The sequence below is a fragment of the Pelecanus crispus genome, chromosome 10 (genome assembly GCF_030463565.1).
Source record: "Pelecanus crispus isolate bPelCri1 chromosome 10, bPelCri1.pri, whole genome shotgun sequence".
Taxonomy (NCBI): Eukaryota; Metazoa; Chordata; class Aves; order Pelecaniformes; family Pelecanidae; genus Pelecanus; species Pelecanus crispus.
The window spans coordinates 7,447,572-7,461,437 of NC_134652.1; the positions used below are offsets into that span (position 1 = coordinate 7,447,572).

Sequence of the window (13,866 nt, forward strand, 5' to 3'; positions counted from 1 at the left end):
CTTCTGCTGGCCACACTATTCCTGACACAAGCCAGGCTGCTGTTGGCCTTCTTGGCCACCTGGGCACACTGCTGGCTCATGTTCAGCCGGCTGTTGACCAACACCCCCAGGTCCTTTTCAGCCAGGCAGCTTTCCAGCCACTCTTCCCCAAGCCTGTAGTGTTGCATGGGGTTGTTGTGACCCAAGTGCAGGACCCAGCACTTGGCCTTGCTCAAAAACTAAAAGATCTTGTTTCCAAGTTTGGATGAACAATGGTACCTGAATACCACAAACGGAAGCCATAGTGTGCAAACTCTGCTAACGGCACAGAGCAGCCACTGATTAGGAAGAAGAAACTTCCAATGCACCTGGGATGACTACAGGAGCATCAGGAGCTGCTAAAGAAAACGTGCAGTCCTGGGAGAGAGGCCAGGCCCGTCAAGGATCACGCCTGGCTAGGGGACACGCTACAGGGCGGTGTAGCATACAATTTTCATAAAGGCGTAAAGCTAAAGTACGCACATTTAATATACCTAGCTACTGTGTAGAAAGAGACAGGAGGAGTCAGACCATAAAAGCTGCTCCTGGCACAAAATCATCCAATTCAAGCCTGGAGGGCTTCCAGGAACTTCAGAGAGATTCAGAGAAGTGGACTGAGCTCCCAGATAGCAAATGCTGCTATAAACCAGCAACAAATATCAGGCAGCACACCTGTGGTCCCCTGCCAGAGCGCAGATGCCCCCCAGGGAAGGCTGCGAGGCCTTAGGATAGGCACCAGCTCGGGCAACGTGGCACAGGCAGCCTGCAGATGCTGGGGAGCTGCCAGCCAGACCTGGGCGGCGTCCCTGGTGCTCATCTGACAGCGTTCTAAATTAATTTTATGAAGACAAGAAAAGGACTTGTTCAGCACTATAAATAGCTTAATGAAGACTCTACTGAATGCATAACCGAGGTTTGAAACAGAAACATCTAGCCTGCCAGAGACGTTTCACAATGCAGGATGTATTAAAATACCGTCGTGTAAATCAATAGTGTGGCCCAATGGAGAACACTGTGTACAACACCGGTCACCGGATCTCAAAGAGGACCAAGGACACAAGGACATGGAGAAACTCCCAAGTGAAGAGAGCCTGAAAAAGCAAAGTTGCTTTTTTTTTTTCCTCCTCCTTTTTTACTCTAGAATGGAGGCTCATGCAATAGAGTGGAAAGGGATCGGTGTTACATGGATACACTGATGGTGCTACTAAAGCTTCCATGCAGTGACCGTGTCTTCCTTGTTCTTAGTTTTAACTGGTTTTCTGTTTAGCAATAAACTGTAATTACAAGCCAACACTAAATTTTTAAATGCATTGTATAATGGTTATGAAACTTTCTGGTGGCCATGCAGGATGGTTAATGTGAAGAGTATGCAAAAAGAAACCAAGCAACAAGTATACAAAATGGAATGTTCCAGAACAGAAATTCAAAAGACAAGAACAAGCTGTCTTTACTCATCATCAACAGACTTCTCCATCTACCTACGTATTTTTTTAAAAAATCGTACTTAGATGTACTTAAGAAACCAGTGTGAGACAGCCGGGTCTGCAGAGGGTCACAGCTACAGTCAGAATGTCATCAGTGATCAAGCTGCAGAGGTGGGCATTTCTGCTGAAAAACTGAAAAGCGTCCTGTGTTCAATGCCTTACGTGGAGATGCACTGTTCTGTTTACTCAGCCAAAATATCCCATCGGTCACACATTCGCTTGCTACTGTTCTGCTGCTTTTGTTGCTGCTGTTACAGGACTTTTGTGTATAATTCACATGCTTTTATACAGCTTCCATTGTCTCTCCATATGCCAAGAGAAATTTTCACATCAGTAGTTTTGAAAAATACACACTGGCACTAGTAGTTATCACATCTACACTCATATGAATATTGCTATTACTATTGCACTTAAGAGGAACGACTGAGTTCCTCTGAAGTAGTTTCCCAAATTTTTAAGAATGAAATCTGCAGCTGATGACAACTACGTGCACACAGAAGGGCCTTTCTGCAAGTCCTTAGCTGCCCCAAAGTGCAATTTCTGAACCGGCTGAGCAAGTTGTCAAGAGCAAAGGCTCAGCTTCTTTGCCAAAACGCTCTTCTGCATTAAATTGAGTTGATGCAAAAGCCAAACGGCTTCGTGGAGCTCCGCGAGCCGGCTCCCCGATTTGGAGGGCTGCCGCCACCACCGAGGGGCTGATCAAGCCAGGGTCTGCCTCGAACGGACCGGTACGCGGGGCTGGCGGCACCCAGCCCCGGGCAACCCGCTGGGACCGGCCCCTGCCTCTGCGGCAAACCAGCCGCCTGCCTGCACCGCGACCCCCCGGTCCCCCAGCCTCCGCCGGGGTGCCCGGCACAGCCCGGGATGTCACTTGGGCACTAGCGGCGGAAACCGGCCACGCCGTCAGCCTGAAGCCCGGCTCTCGGCGGAGGGCTCACCGAGCGCCCCGCTGCTCGGGCCGTCAGCCATCGCGGCTCTCGCTCCGACGGGCTCCGGGCTAAGCCACCGGGGCCGGCCGTTCCCCGCCGGGGCCTCTCAGCGACGGTGCGGGGCCCGGCAGGGGCAGGGGCCGGGGCCGGGGCCGGGCCGCGCTCCCCGGGATCGCCTCACGACCCCCTCACGATCGCCTCACGGCCCCACCGCCAGCAGCCGCCCCGCCCCCCCGCCGGGAGGGGCTTCCGCTTCCGCCGACGTCAGCGCGCGCGGGCGAGGGGCCGCCCTCCCTTTCCGGCCTCGCAGGCTGCCTGGCTGGAGCACGGAGCGAGCCGCCGCCGCCGCCGCCCTGTGAGGAGAGGCCGCCGCCATCATGCCGGTGTACTTCCAGCGGCCCGAGAACGCCCTGAAGCGGGCGAACGGTCAGTGTGGGCCGCACCCCCACCGCCGCCGGTTCGCCTCCCGCTCCTCCCTCCCCTCCCCGCCGTGGCGGGCAGCGTGCGCCGCTCCTCTCCGCCCCGGCCGCGCCGGGCCGTGCCGTGCCCGCCCCGAGAGCATCTCTGCCGGCCCCGCGGCGCGGGGGCCTGGGCCGGCGCCTCCTTGGCGCTGAGGAGAGGCCGCCCGGGAGCGGCGCGGCGCCGCCTCGCCGCGAGGAAATGGCCGAGGCCTGCCGGCGCCGGCCGCGCCGCATGGCGGAGGCGAGGCCCGGGCGGCCGCGGGGAGCGGGCCCGGCTCCGCCTCCCTCTCCCCGGCGGGGCCCCCGGCCGCCCGCGGGCGGAGGCGGTGGGCAGGCTCTGGGCGAAGCGGGGGGTCGCGGCGGCGGCGGGGGCCTGTACTGCCGAGGGCAGCGCGGCCCGGGCCCCGCGGCGCCTCAGCCCACGGCCCTGCGGCCCGTGGAGCCGCGGCAAAGCCGCCGCCGAGCCGGCGCCGTGCCCGCGGGCGGGAAGGGGCTCCCCGCTGGCCAGAGGCTTGGCGTGAGGTGTCCGGCCCGGATCTCGCACCCGCTCTGGGATGATTTCAAAACCGGTCTGATCCCGGGGCCTGTTTTTCCCTGTGGGCTTCGTATTTAGTAGTCCCATCCTTCATGTGACTGGTGAGAATGCAAATCATTAAACTTCTTGGATGTTGCACAGGCCGATGCATAAGTTTACCCCTGGAATAGAAACCAAGGAGGACTGCACTGTAGCTGTCTCTCGCTGACTGCCACATATAAAATTGGACTGGTTACGTTTATCAGCTGTCTCCTTTCAGGCTAAATATATGGCTTTGACGCTTCTTTTTTTATAGTATCCTATTTCAAGCGCTTAGCGAGACCATTTAGACCCTTCATTGTCACAGGGCTGATTGGCAGATGACACTTAAAGACATCCAAAAATTACAGATGATGTACGGGTCTTGAAATGACAGCTGAAGAGGCCGCATAGTCTGGGGACCATACGTAATTCACGTACTTGGTATTCTCCTCTAAAGTTCATTGTAAAAATTCCCACAAAGATAAAAGACAAAGATAAAAAGATGAAAGATAAAATCAGCTTCAGTCAGCTTCCAAAGATGAAGTTGTATTTTAGCAGTCCTTTTACTGGAAAAGATATACATACCATAGTATATAAACTTCAATTAAGCTTCAGAATTCTTGGGTAGAGTACGTTGTACTTACTTGGTGACCAAGTCACATTGCTGGACTATTGACCTTAAACCGTTTAAATCTGACATTTTATTGTTGCTTTCCTGAAGAGCAGCTTTAAATTCGCACCTCCTGCACTGCTGCAAGCCTACTAAATTCTAACAAACTGAAGGAGTAGAGTTGAACTGAGGGAGTGTTCTCTAGACAAACGCTAGCAATTCTTGAGTCTCAGTAGACTGAATGGAAAACATGATAAGCGACGTCGTTTTGCAGACTGCAGGGGCTCAATCTCACCTTGTCCAAGTATAAGGAAGGGTGAGAAGTCGTGCGTAAGGGAGGCTGTATGTCACAGGAAACAGTTTAATGTTAAACTGAAGTTTCAAATTGGAACATTCAGCGCAGTTTCCAGAGTTTCAGTGTTTGCGTTTTATACGTAGGGCTTAAGTGAGCATTTAGGAGCACTTTATGCTTCAGGTTCTTGGTGACCTCAATATAGAATCATAGAATCGTTTAGGTTGGAAAAGACCTTTAAGATCATCCAGTCCAACCATTAACCTAAAATACCGTCTACTCTAAGCCAATCAAGGGTAGACTAGACTAAACCATGTCCCGAAGTGCCACATCTACCCATTTTTTGAACACAAAATATATACATAGATGATGTTTGGAAATAAAAAGAGCTTGAATGATTGTAAATATGTACAGATATGTAAGGAAGGCTGTTTTTCCGTATAAACAATACATGTAGGTCAAAGCCAACCCTTAGCTGTGGTTCATATCTGGCATTGCTTTGTAGTCAAGGGCGTGATGGAACTTTTGGGAGTGTTTTATTGTTGCAGATACTGGGTTTGCTCTCTATTAAAGATATTTGATAATGCGTGACATCTTTGTCACCCTCTGTAATGATGTACATTTTCTCAGTTCGCAAACTTAATTTGGAATTTTGGGTTAGCAGTAGACAAGTGGTCAATGTGTATCGCCTAGTTCATGTCCTCTCAGAGCTTCAGTTGCCGTTTTGGATACCTTTTAGCATTTTAAGTGGTACAACAGAAAAAAATAGAAAAATTGTAATTCTGACAGCTCTTCAGGGGCTAAGGCTTTACATTTTTTCTGTTACAAATCTTTGTTTCCTTAACTTACAGTTTCTACTGCAAGGCATGGTGATGTGTGCTGTATTTGACTCTTCAGTTTCACTTTGTGTGTGCTTTTACTACAGTGTCTGTTAAACTAGCCTTAATTATTTGACTGGCTGGTAAGAACTTGCTTAACCAGAGTTAATTAAAAGTTTCAAAACAATATGAATTAATTTTGTGCTTTGTCCAGTTGGTTATCGACCACTGAGAGTTGTGGTTGGAACGGCCTGGCATTGTTGCAAGATTAAACTTGCCTTTCAAGTTTATTTTCATAAATAAAAAATCGTAAAGCTGAGCAGTAATTGCTTCAAAAGCAGCACTGAGATAGAATAACACTGTAAATTATGGGATAGAGGATAGCTTTATTAAAACTCCCTCTGTGAGTAAAAAAAAAAATACTGCTGAATAGTGTCACATTGTAACTTTAATTATCTTTAAACGTAACAGTATGTTTTTCTATAAAGTAACTTGCTCATCTTACGCAACCTCATTATTTACATAAACTAAGCCCCAAATACGTGCTATTGTGGTCCTTCAATTAAAACAGCCCTGCTGCTTTCAAAATACATCTTTTAGCCACGTTTAACTTCAATTCTAGCATTCTAAAACTTAGAAGCTCTGTCTGATGTCTGAGCATCTTGAGGCAGGCCCCCTACTTTAGTCCTTTCTGCCATTATTTCTTTAGGAATGTAATGATTTCTGAAGTACTTCAGGGAAAGTACTGACTCCACCCCTCATCCTTTTAAGAATACACACATTTCCTTTTAGCTGTTCTCAACTTTTGTTTATCTTTTAAACCTGTTTGCTTCCACTCTCAGAGCTCTTTTGCCTTGCTTTTCTGCATTTAAGAGTGCCTTTAGTGTAGGGCCTGTTTCTATGCTGGTAGCTGGCAGTGCTGCTTCAGGTGTTTGCTCCTGGGTGGTTTGCTGTATTTTGTACTGAGCAGAAAGTGTGGTATATCACAGATGGGAGTTGCTGTGATGCTGAGGGATCCTGTTAGTAACAGCAGCTGCTTAGGGAGTGAATAAACAGGGCACTGGTTTCAGCAGCAAGCCTGGTTTAAAAGATATCTGACCCTTCAGTTGGACCGTAGCAGCTTTTAGTGTAACTGGTCTATAAACTGAATCTCTAGACCACTCTGAGTTTAAAAAAAAAAGAAATCCAAACAACTTTTCTGAGTGAAGTTTCTTTCTTTCTTGGCTTGAGGGCAGGACTGTTTTTTAAGTCAAATTCACTGGATGGTTTGCATCTTGTTGAATGACATTGGTAGGTGCTGTTCTACAAGCCTCGTCATGTGTATTAGTTGTCCTTCTTGATGAAATTAGCTTTAAAACTGGATGTGTATATTTTATTAATATGTATGAAGTGCCCAGTCATGCCTTGATGGATGGAGACACATCTCTGCCATCCTGAAATTTTCATGTTAATGGAGATGTCTGCATTCGTTTGCCAGTTATGTCATTGAAAAACTGCCACTGCAGTTGCATCTGCCAACATTTTTGATACGGCCAGCTAAATCAAACCATCAATGAACATTGGTTAGAGTTGATTAAATTCTAAAAGTTTACAGTGTCAAGTGTAAAAACATCACCTTCTCCTTTGCAAGTCTTTTGCTAATTGGATTTTACTTTCAGAATTCCTTGAGGTCGGCAAAAAGCAGCCTGCCCTTGATGTTCTCTATGATGTTATGAAAAGTAAAAAACACCGAACATGGCAGAAAATCCACGAGCCAATTATGTTGAAGTACCTGGAACTCTGTGTGGATCTCCGCAAGAGTCATCTGGCAAAAGAAGGACTGTACCAGTACAAGAATATCTGCCAGCAGGTATGGCTTTTGAATTTTATTTTTTTTTATTTGTAGCAAGCATGGTATATGTCAGCTGATATGATCTAAACGTAACTGATTGGTCTCGAGTTAGAATTAATCTGCTTTTTAGATGTTCCTGGTTTTGTAGCATTTACATTTTAAATACTTGCTGCCTATTGTGGGTGGAAATATCTTCCCATTTTCTCCCTTTGATGTAGGTGAACATCAAATCTTTGGAAGATGTTGTTCGAGCCTATTTAAAATTAGCTGAAGAAAAAACAGAAGCAGCTAAGGAAGAATCCCAGCAGATGGTACTGGACATAGAAGACTTAGATAACATTCAAACTCCAGAGAGGTAGGTGGCCTGTCTTTAAAATGTAGCACTTCACAGCAAAGTATCCTTATTTTCCTGAAGGATCTTGGCAATTCAGAGAACTGATATATAAAGATGATGGATTTGAAATGGAATACTAGTGGTGTTCTAGAGGTTCTAAAGGTAGGAAAAAAAAATAGGAACGGTATTTTGCATTGAGCAAAATCCTAAGTCCAAGTAAAGAAAAGTAAACTAAGTAGTAAAGAATAGAAAACGTAGATACAGTAGGAGCGGTTCTAGGAGCTGCGTCACCACTTTCTAGTGTCTGCTCAGATCTGCATCTGTAATGGTATTGGCAAGTTTATTATTGAAAACTGCTCATTATCAGTTGATCTACAAATGCTATTAATTATATTAGGCCAATTTAATTCCTGTATGTAATAACCTCCAGTATTTCTGACCACGTTGTGCATGTACAAACAAAAGGTAATGTTATTTTCTAATTGCTTGGGTAACTGATGAGATAATAGAAGAAAGGGTGTAAAAAGTAAATTCAGAGTGTTATAGTTAATTGGATGGATCATGAGAATGTAGAAGGAATGGGGAAAAAAGGTTCAGTAAATATATCTGCTGTAGGTTCTGTATAGACCTTCACTTAAGCCTTGCTTAAGCAAGTAGTGCCAGGTTAGGATGCAAAAACTCTACAGCTCTACGAGAAGTCACTACTCTGCTGTCAGAATGGTTTGTGGGAGAACATCCTAATCTGCTTCAGGCAAAGCAAGGTCAGCTCTGATTGCATGTTTATGTTCTTCAGATGAATCTGTTGATTTAGGGAATGCTCATGTTAACTCTGATAGTACAGGTATGTATGTGTGACATCTGTGGAAGAGGGGTAACAAGGTGGGGGTGAAGAAATGTTTTAAACAATTCCAGCTGAGTTTGGAAGAGGCCATCTGTCCTTACCCTTTCAAAAAAAAATCATAAAGTTTAGGGAATAAATTAAAATTTCCGAAGGCCAGACCAAATTAAAATTTGCAGAAGATATTAAAAGAAATAACAAAAGAATCTTCAGCCATAAGTGGAGAATTCTAAGAAAAATGGTGGTAAAATTCTGAGGAGGTGGGTTGAGATTAGCCATCCTAGGGGTGGTCTGAAAATTAAAGCAATACTTTGCTACTGATTTTTGTAGGAATATTGATTCTGGAATAAAAAAAAGATAGGTTTTTAGAGCATGGAAATTACCCTCTCTGAGGTGAATGGGAAAGTCAGCTTTCTCTTCATGTTGGGTGACAGCATAATTTCTATCCTAGAGTTTTTAAAAATATCAGCAGATACTTTGGGTACTAAAGCTCTGCAGATACCCATCTGAGCAGACGGTGTGTTTTCTCATCATCCATATGCAGGACTGAGTATTGGTCTGAAGAGTTGCTTATGTGTTGTTATCTTGATCATAATAAGATTCAGGTCTTTAGTATGAGTTTTGAAGGAAGGAAGTAGTACATGGAGTTAAAAATAAGATAAAATTCGGCAGAGGCTTGCCGAAGGGTAGATGACATCTGATTACGTTAGAATTTATTTGGCAATTTAATTTTTTAGATTCAAGAAATGCCAGAGATCTAACCTGGGGAAAAGTAAAGCTGTTGATACCATACCAGAAGGGATGTTTTGCAGTTTAATTGGAAGGGGACTAAGACATTGCCCAGTGAGAAACTGATGACATGTAATGACGAAAGGAGATAGGAAGCAAGAGTGAAGTTAGTGGGAATTCTTTCAATTAAAATCTTGGCACAGAAACAAAAAAAGTCAGTCGAATTTACTGGTGATAGAAAATTGGAAGAAATTGTCAAAGTAGAGGACATTTTGTCTTGTGTAGGCGACTGTGAGGAACAGAGTTATAGTATTCAAATAAAACTCACAAAAACATGGAGTAGAAGGCTGTGGATTTACATGTTAACAGCAAGGCTCTCTGGTAGAAGTTGCCAACTCATTGGTTGCAAATAATGAAAAGGGTACAGACCTGTCTTCAGTCGTTGTTCCAGGATGGCAGCGCCATTCCTGTTATTTCCAGTGCCTGAAAATAGTCTTCATTACAGAGGAATCCCACTAATAGTTAGACACTGAAGATTGACCAACCACTCTTTTTCCTTGTTCTCTTTTATAGAACTGAGGACCAGAAAATGTGTCTTTTCAGTCACACTTCTTTATCTGAACAACCACTGTTTCTTTAGAGTTTTTTAGGTCCTGTTTTCTCAACTTCTCATACTTTTTTGCTGGATTCGCTGCTTGATCTGTTGGCGAAGGCACTGGTGAAATGTCATCTTTAATATTGTATGTAGTACTAGAGCTCAAGGAAGTAAATTAGAACTGGAAGCGGTATAGTAGAAGAGAGTGACAAGAGTTGAGAGTTTATATTAAGAGCATAGTTCAAAAAGGATTTTAAAAATGAAGGCTTAGGGAAGATGTTTCTTTGTAAGTTTGTCATGCTGGGCGGACTGTTTAGCAGAAAGGGATCATGTGGGCCATAGTACTGAATTTGTCTCAGTGTCCTGGGAATCCTTTCCAATCTTGTATTTCTGTGAGTGAGGAAATGCAGTTATGGCCCCTAAATGCAAGATTATCATACCTTCTGACATCTTTAAGCATCTTTTTCATGTCAGAATTTTTAAAGGATTTGATACTTTAAGTATTCTAGTTTTCGATGTCTGCAGATCGTAGGGCACTTGTTGCTTGTGTGTCTTATGTCAAGAAGAAGCAAGCTCTCTGGCAGCATTGCTGGTGACTAAAAAGGAAGTTTCAGCAAGTAGGAAAGTATCTGAGTAGACAGTGATATTTGAATCTAACAGAGGTACAGTGCGCAGCTCCCTGGTAGAAGAGGGAAGGTGACAATCCTGGAATTAGTTTCCTTTGGCTTACTCGCATGAATGATACAGAAGCTCCTGACGTCTCCTATCTCTGGAGCTTGTACATGTCTGTCATATGTACAGGGGCCAAAGTTTGAAACTTAACGGCAAGAAAAGTTATCTACAGCCTTTAAAGGAAAAGAGAGAAGTCTGAGGGACCAATTTGAAAGTAAGCAGTAGGCTGTTCAGGACCAGTTAGCTGTTCAGATTTATCCAGTCTCATCTTAGATCTTGATAAGAAAAGTTGGTGAGAATTGTGGGGAATAAACCACTTTTTTTTTTCCTTACCCCCCCTCCGACTGTAGCGTTCTTTTGAGTGCTGTAAGTGGAGAAGACACTCAGGATCGTACTGACCGACTGCTTTTGACACCCTGGGTTAAATTCCTATGGGAATCATACAGGCAATGTTTGGATCTTCTCCGAAATAATTCTCGAGTGGAACGCCTGTACCATGATATTGCACAGCAAGGTAAGCTGAAAAGATGGAAACTTAAAGTATAATGAGATCTAGGACTTCTATATATTACATCCTGTAAAACTAGAAAATGAAAGGTTATTTCCATTTGGATATTGCTTCAGAGTTGGAAATACATTAATCTCTTAAGCATATGAATGGGCACACATACTATTTTTAAAATTACAGAGGTTCCTTAAAATTACTGAGGTTTCTGGACATTGATCTTTCTTGTAATAGAACCTGCAAGGAAAAATTTTTTTGTTTCCTGGATATACTGATAATATGAGAATTACTGGTGCTGTGTCTTTATTTTTTTCTAACTTACTGATCAAAATTAGTCATGTTTTCACTTTGTTACCCAGAATGGCAAATGTGTCTTCCATTAATGTATTCCATGTGAGCTCACTTCAAAAACTAATGTACACAAAAAGGTGCTGTAAAATTACAATGCACTGTCAATTTTGACACAGACGTAACTCAGCAAAATATTATGCAGAAGGTAATAGGAAGAAGCCTAGTCTGATTCTTTCTGGCATTATTCTGTAAAAATTGAATTTATAAGAATGAATACTTGCATGTTAATCTTTTCTTAAGGGTGAGAGATGAGCAGAAAAATGTCTTTGTATGTATAACTTAGGGCTCTGTATTTTTGAAAAATGACTCTTAGATTTTTAACTCTGGATTCAAATTGTGAAAGTAAATTAGGAAAGATGACTGTCAGATGAGTTCTAGGTGCTCTAGTGTATTTAAGGGTGCTACAGTGTCGGGACTTCCTTTTTTGCCTGTTTCTGGTAGAGATACTTTAGAATTTTCAGAGTGACAGTGGCAAAGCAACAACAGATTTTTGAGAGGAACTATGGGGTCAAAGACAATTTTCTTCTGTGTCATTTCCAGTTTGAAAACTTCATGTAACTTTACCATATTTAGATGACTTAGGAATTTTTTCCCACGTTTTACAAAGCCAAAACCTGAATTTATGCCATTCACAGAATTTTGTTTGCACTTAGTTCAAAATAAAAGCTAGAATCACTGCTTAAATTGGCACATTTTTAAAGAGAGTCAAAGTACTCCCTTTGCTCCTTCAGCTTAATTAGGTAGAAGCGTGTTCATTTTTTGAGGTCAAGATGGGAATGCTCTGCATTGTCATTTATTCATTATGTGCGATAGTTTGCATCTTGTTTGAGATGTCTTTGGACTGTAAATGAAGATTCTTTAAATGTACTGATTTACATATTTGAATGCCATTTAGAACTACCATGAAGTCACCATTAGCGAGCATTCTTGATTTATACTGTTCATTTTTGCAGCTTTTAAGTTCTGCCTGCAGTACACACGTAAAGCTGAGTTCCGTAAACTCTGTGATAACCTGCGGATGCATTTGGGGCAGATCCAGCGTCATCATAACCAAAGCACAGCAATCAACCTCAACAATCCTGACAGCCAGTCAATGCACTTGGAGACCAGGCTTGTGCAGCTTGACAGTGCTATTAGCATGGAGCTGTGGCAGGTATGCAGCAGGGCTCCTGTAATCGCACTGTAGTCTACAGCCTTTCCAGAATCTGTTCCATGCAGATCATGTTTCATGGTATATACTCCAAGGTAAAGACAGGATAATAGCTGAAGAATAAAGTTTTAATATCTAGAATGTGGTACTACATGTATATTGAATGCTTAGTCTGATGTTCCTGGGATTGCTGTTTTCGCATAGCATTTCAAACCAAGCTTCTGCTGGTAGTAGTAAATGGTAAAGTGGCTGAAGTCGTTTTGAGTTGTGAAAATGAGAAGTTGATGATGACACCTTCACCTCTGCCATCTTGCATTCTCATGAACTAGATCACTGGGAAGTGAGGGCACTATCAAAACAAATTTTTCGAAGAGGTGCTTTGCTTTTCCAACCTTTCTAATGTTAAATTCCTTAAAAAGCCAAGGTTGTAATTTTTTGCTTTTGTGAATTTGGAGAATGTTCTCTGTTGCGTTGTTTCCTTTTTAGGTATGTAAGTAATTACGTGTAAGGCATTTCCAAGATTATATATATTTTTAGGAAAACTATACCCATTTTTTATCACAAAATTGATTTTATGAAAAATGGTAAAACCAGTAAATAGTATAATTGGTATAATAGTAAAATAGTAAAATTTTTGTTATTCTGTAGGTGGGGGTCTTTTCCCCCCTTGGTTTGTAGCTTGAAAATCTGAAAGAAACCGGTTTTCAGAAAATTATGCAAACTGATCATTAACTACCAAATTCTAAGCAGATAGTTAATGGATTTGCAATATGTCCAAATAATTTCTTTATTAGGAAAGAAGTGTTTCCTTTCGTGTAGCTGGTGCAACTGAAGATCATTGCTTTCGGTGGTATTAAATATATTATAGTCTTATAACCTTTAGTGAATGTGTATTTTTCCCTTTTTTGGGTATTGCAAAAACTTCCTAAAAGTAGTGTATTTGGGTTTTTTTAGGAAGCTTTCAAAGCAGTGGAGGATATTCATGGGCTATTTGCACTGTCTAAGAAACCACCCAAACCACAACTGATGGCAAATTACTATCACAAAGTTTCAACTGTCTTCTGGAAATCAGGAAATGCTCTTTTTCATGCATCCACACTTCACCGACTTTATCACTTATCAAGAGAAATGCGAAAGAACCTCACACAAGAGGAGATGCAGAGGTGGGGAAAGATACTTCATGTGATCTTAGATTCTCTTTTTAACCCCATAGGTTCAAACATAAACTAAATTGTACCCCAAAAGAAGCAGATGACATGTATGGCTATGAGCAGCTCTGCTTAGTGGCCTGTACTAATTGCCTTAAAATAAATGTGGAGCAAGAAGGATATTTTACAAAGCTACAGTGTAAATAATGTAAACATCAGGATCGCCTTAGTTAAGCTTCCTTCTCTGTTACTGAGTGGGAAGCTAAGCAAGATAATGTGTCTTTTGCTTCCTTTTTCTCTTCTGAGTGGTGGTATTTACTTCACAAGATTTCATTATAACTAGTATAAACTTTCCGTAATATATAAAAGTCTGTATAGCCAAATGGCCTTTAATATTTTGGTAACAAGTATGATACTGGCAAGGCTTTTGAGGCATGCAGTATCACTGACTGCATTAACCTCTGAAGGTCATGTACAGGCCTTTATATAATCAGAATCTGGTAGGAATAAATACTCTATGGAAATTCTTATATTGCTTTTCATTT

At 42.8% G+C, this 13,866-nt stretch overlaps 1 protein-coding gene across 1 annotated transcript in view; it reads left to right on the forward strand.

The window, feature by feature from the left end:
• The first annotated feature begins 2,775 nt into the window (after positions 1–2,775).
• Positions 2,776–13,866, forward strand: part of EIF3A (eukaryotic translation initiation factor 3 subunit A) — a 36,043-nt gene continuing 24,952 nt past the window's right edge. The window contains exons 1-6 of the mRNA XM_075717370.1: positions 2,776–2,857; positions 6,827–7,017; positions 7,218–7,354; positions 10,518–10,681; positions 11,977–12,176; positions 13,128–13,336. Of these exons, the coding sequence (XP_075573485.1) occupies positions 2,809–2,857; positions 6,827–7,017; positions 7,218–7,354; positions 10,518–10,681; positions 11,977–12,176; positions 13,128–13,336 (950 nt within the window). The 5' untranslated portion in view covers positions 2,776–2,808. The remainder of the gene's footprint in view (positions 2,858–6,826; positions 7,018–7,217; positions 7,355–10,517; positions 10,682–11,976; positions 12,177–13,127; positions 13,337–13,866) is intronic.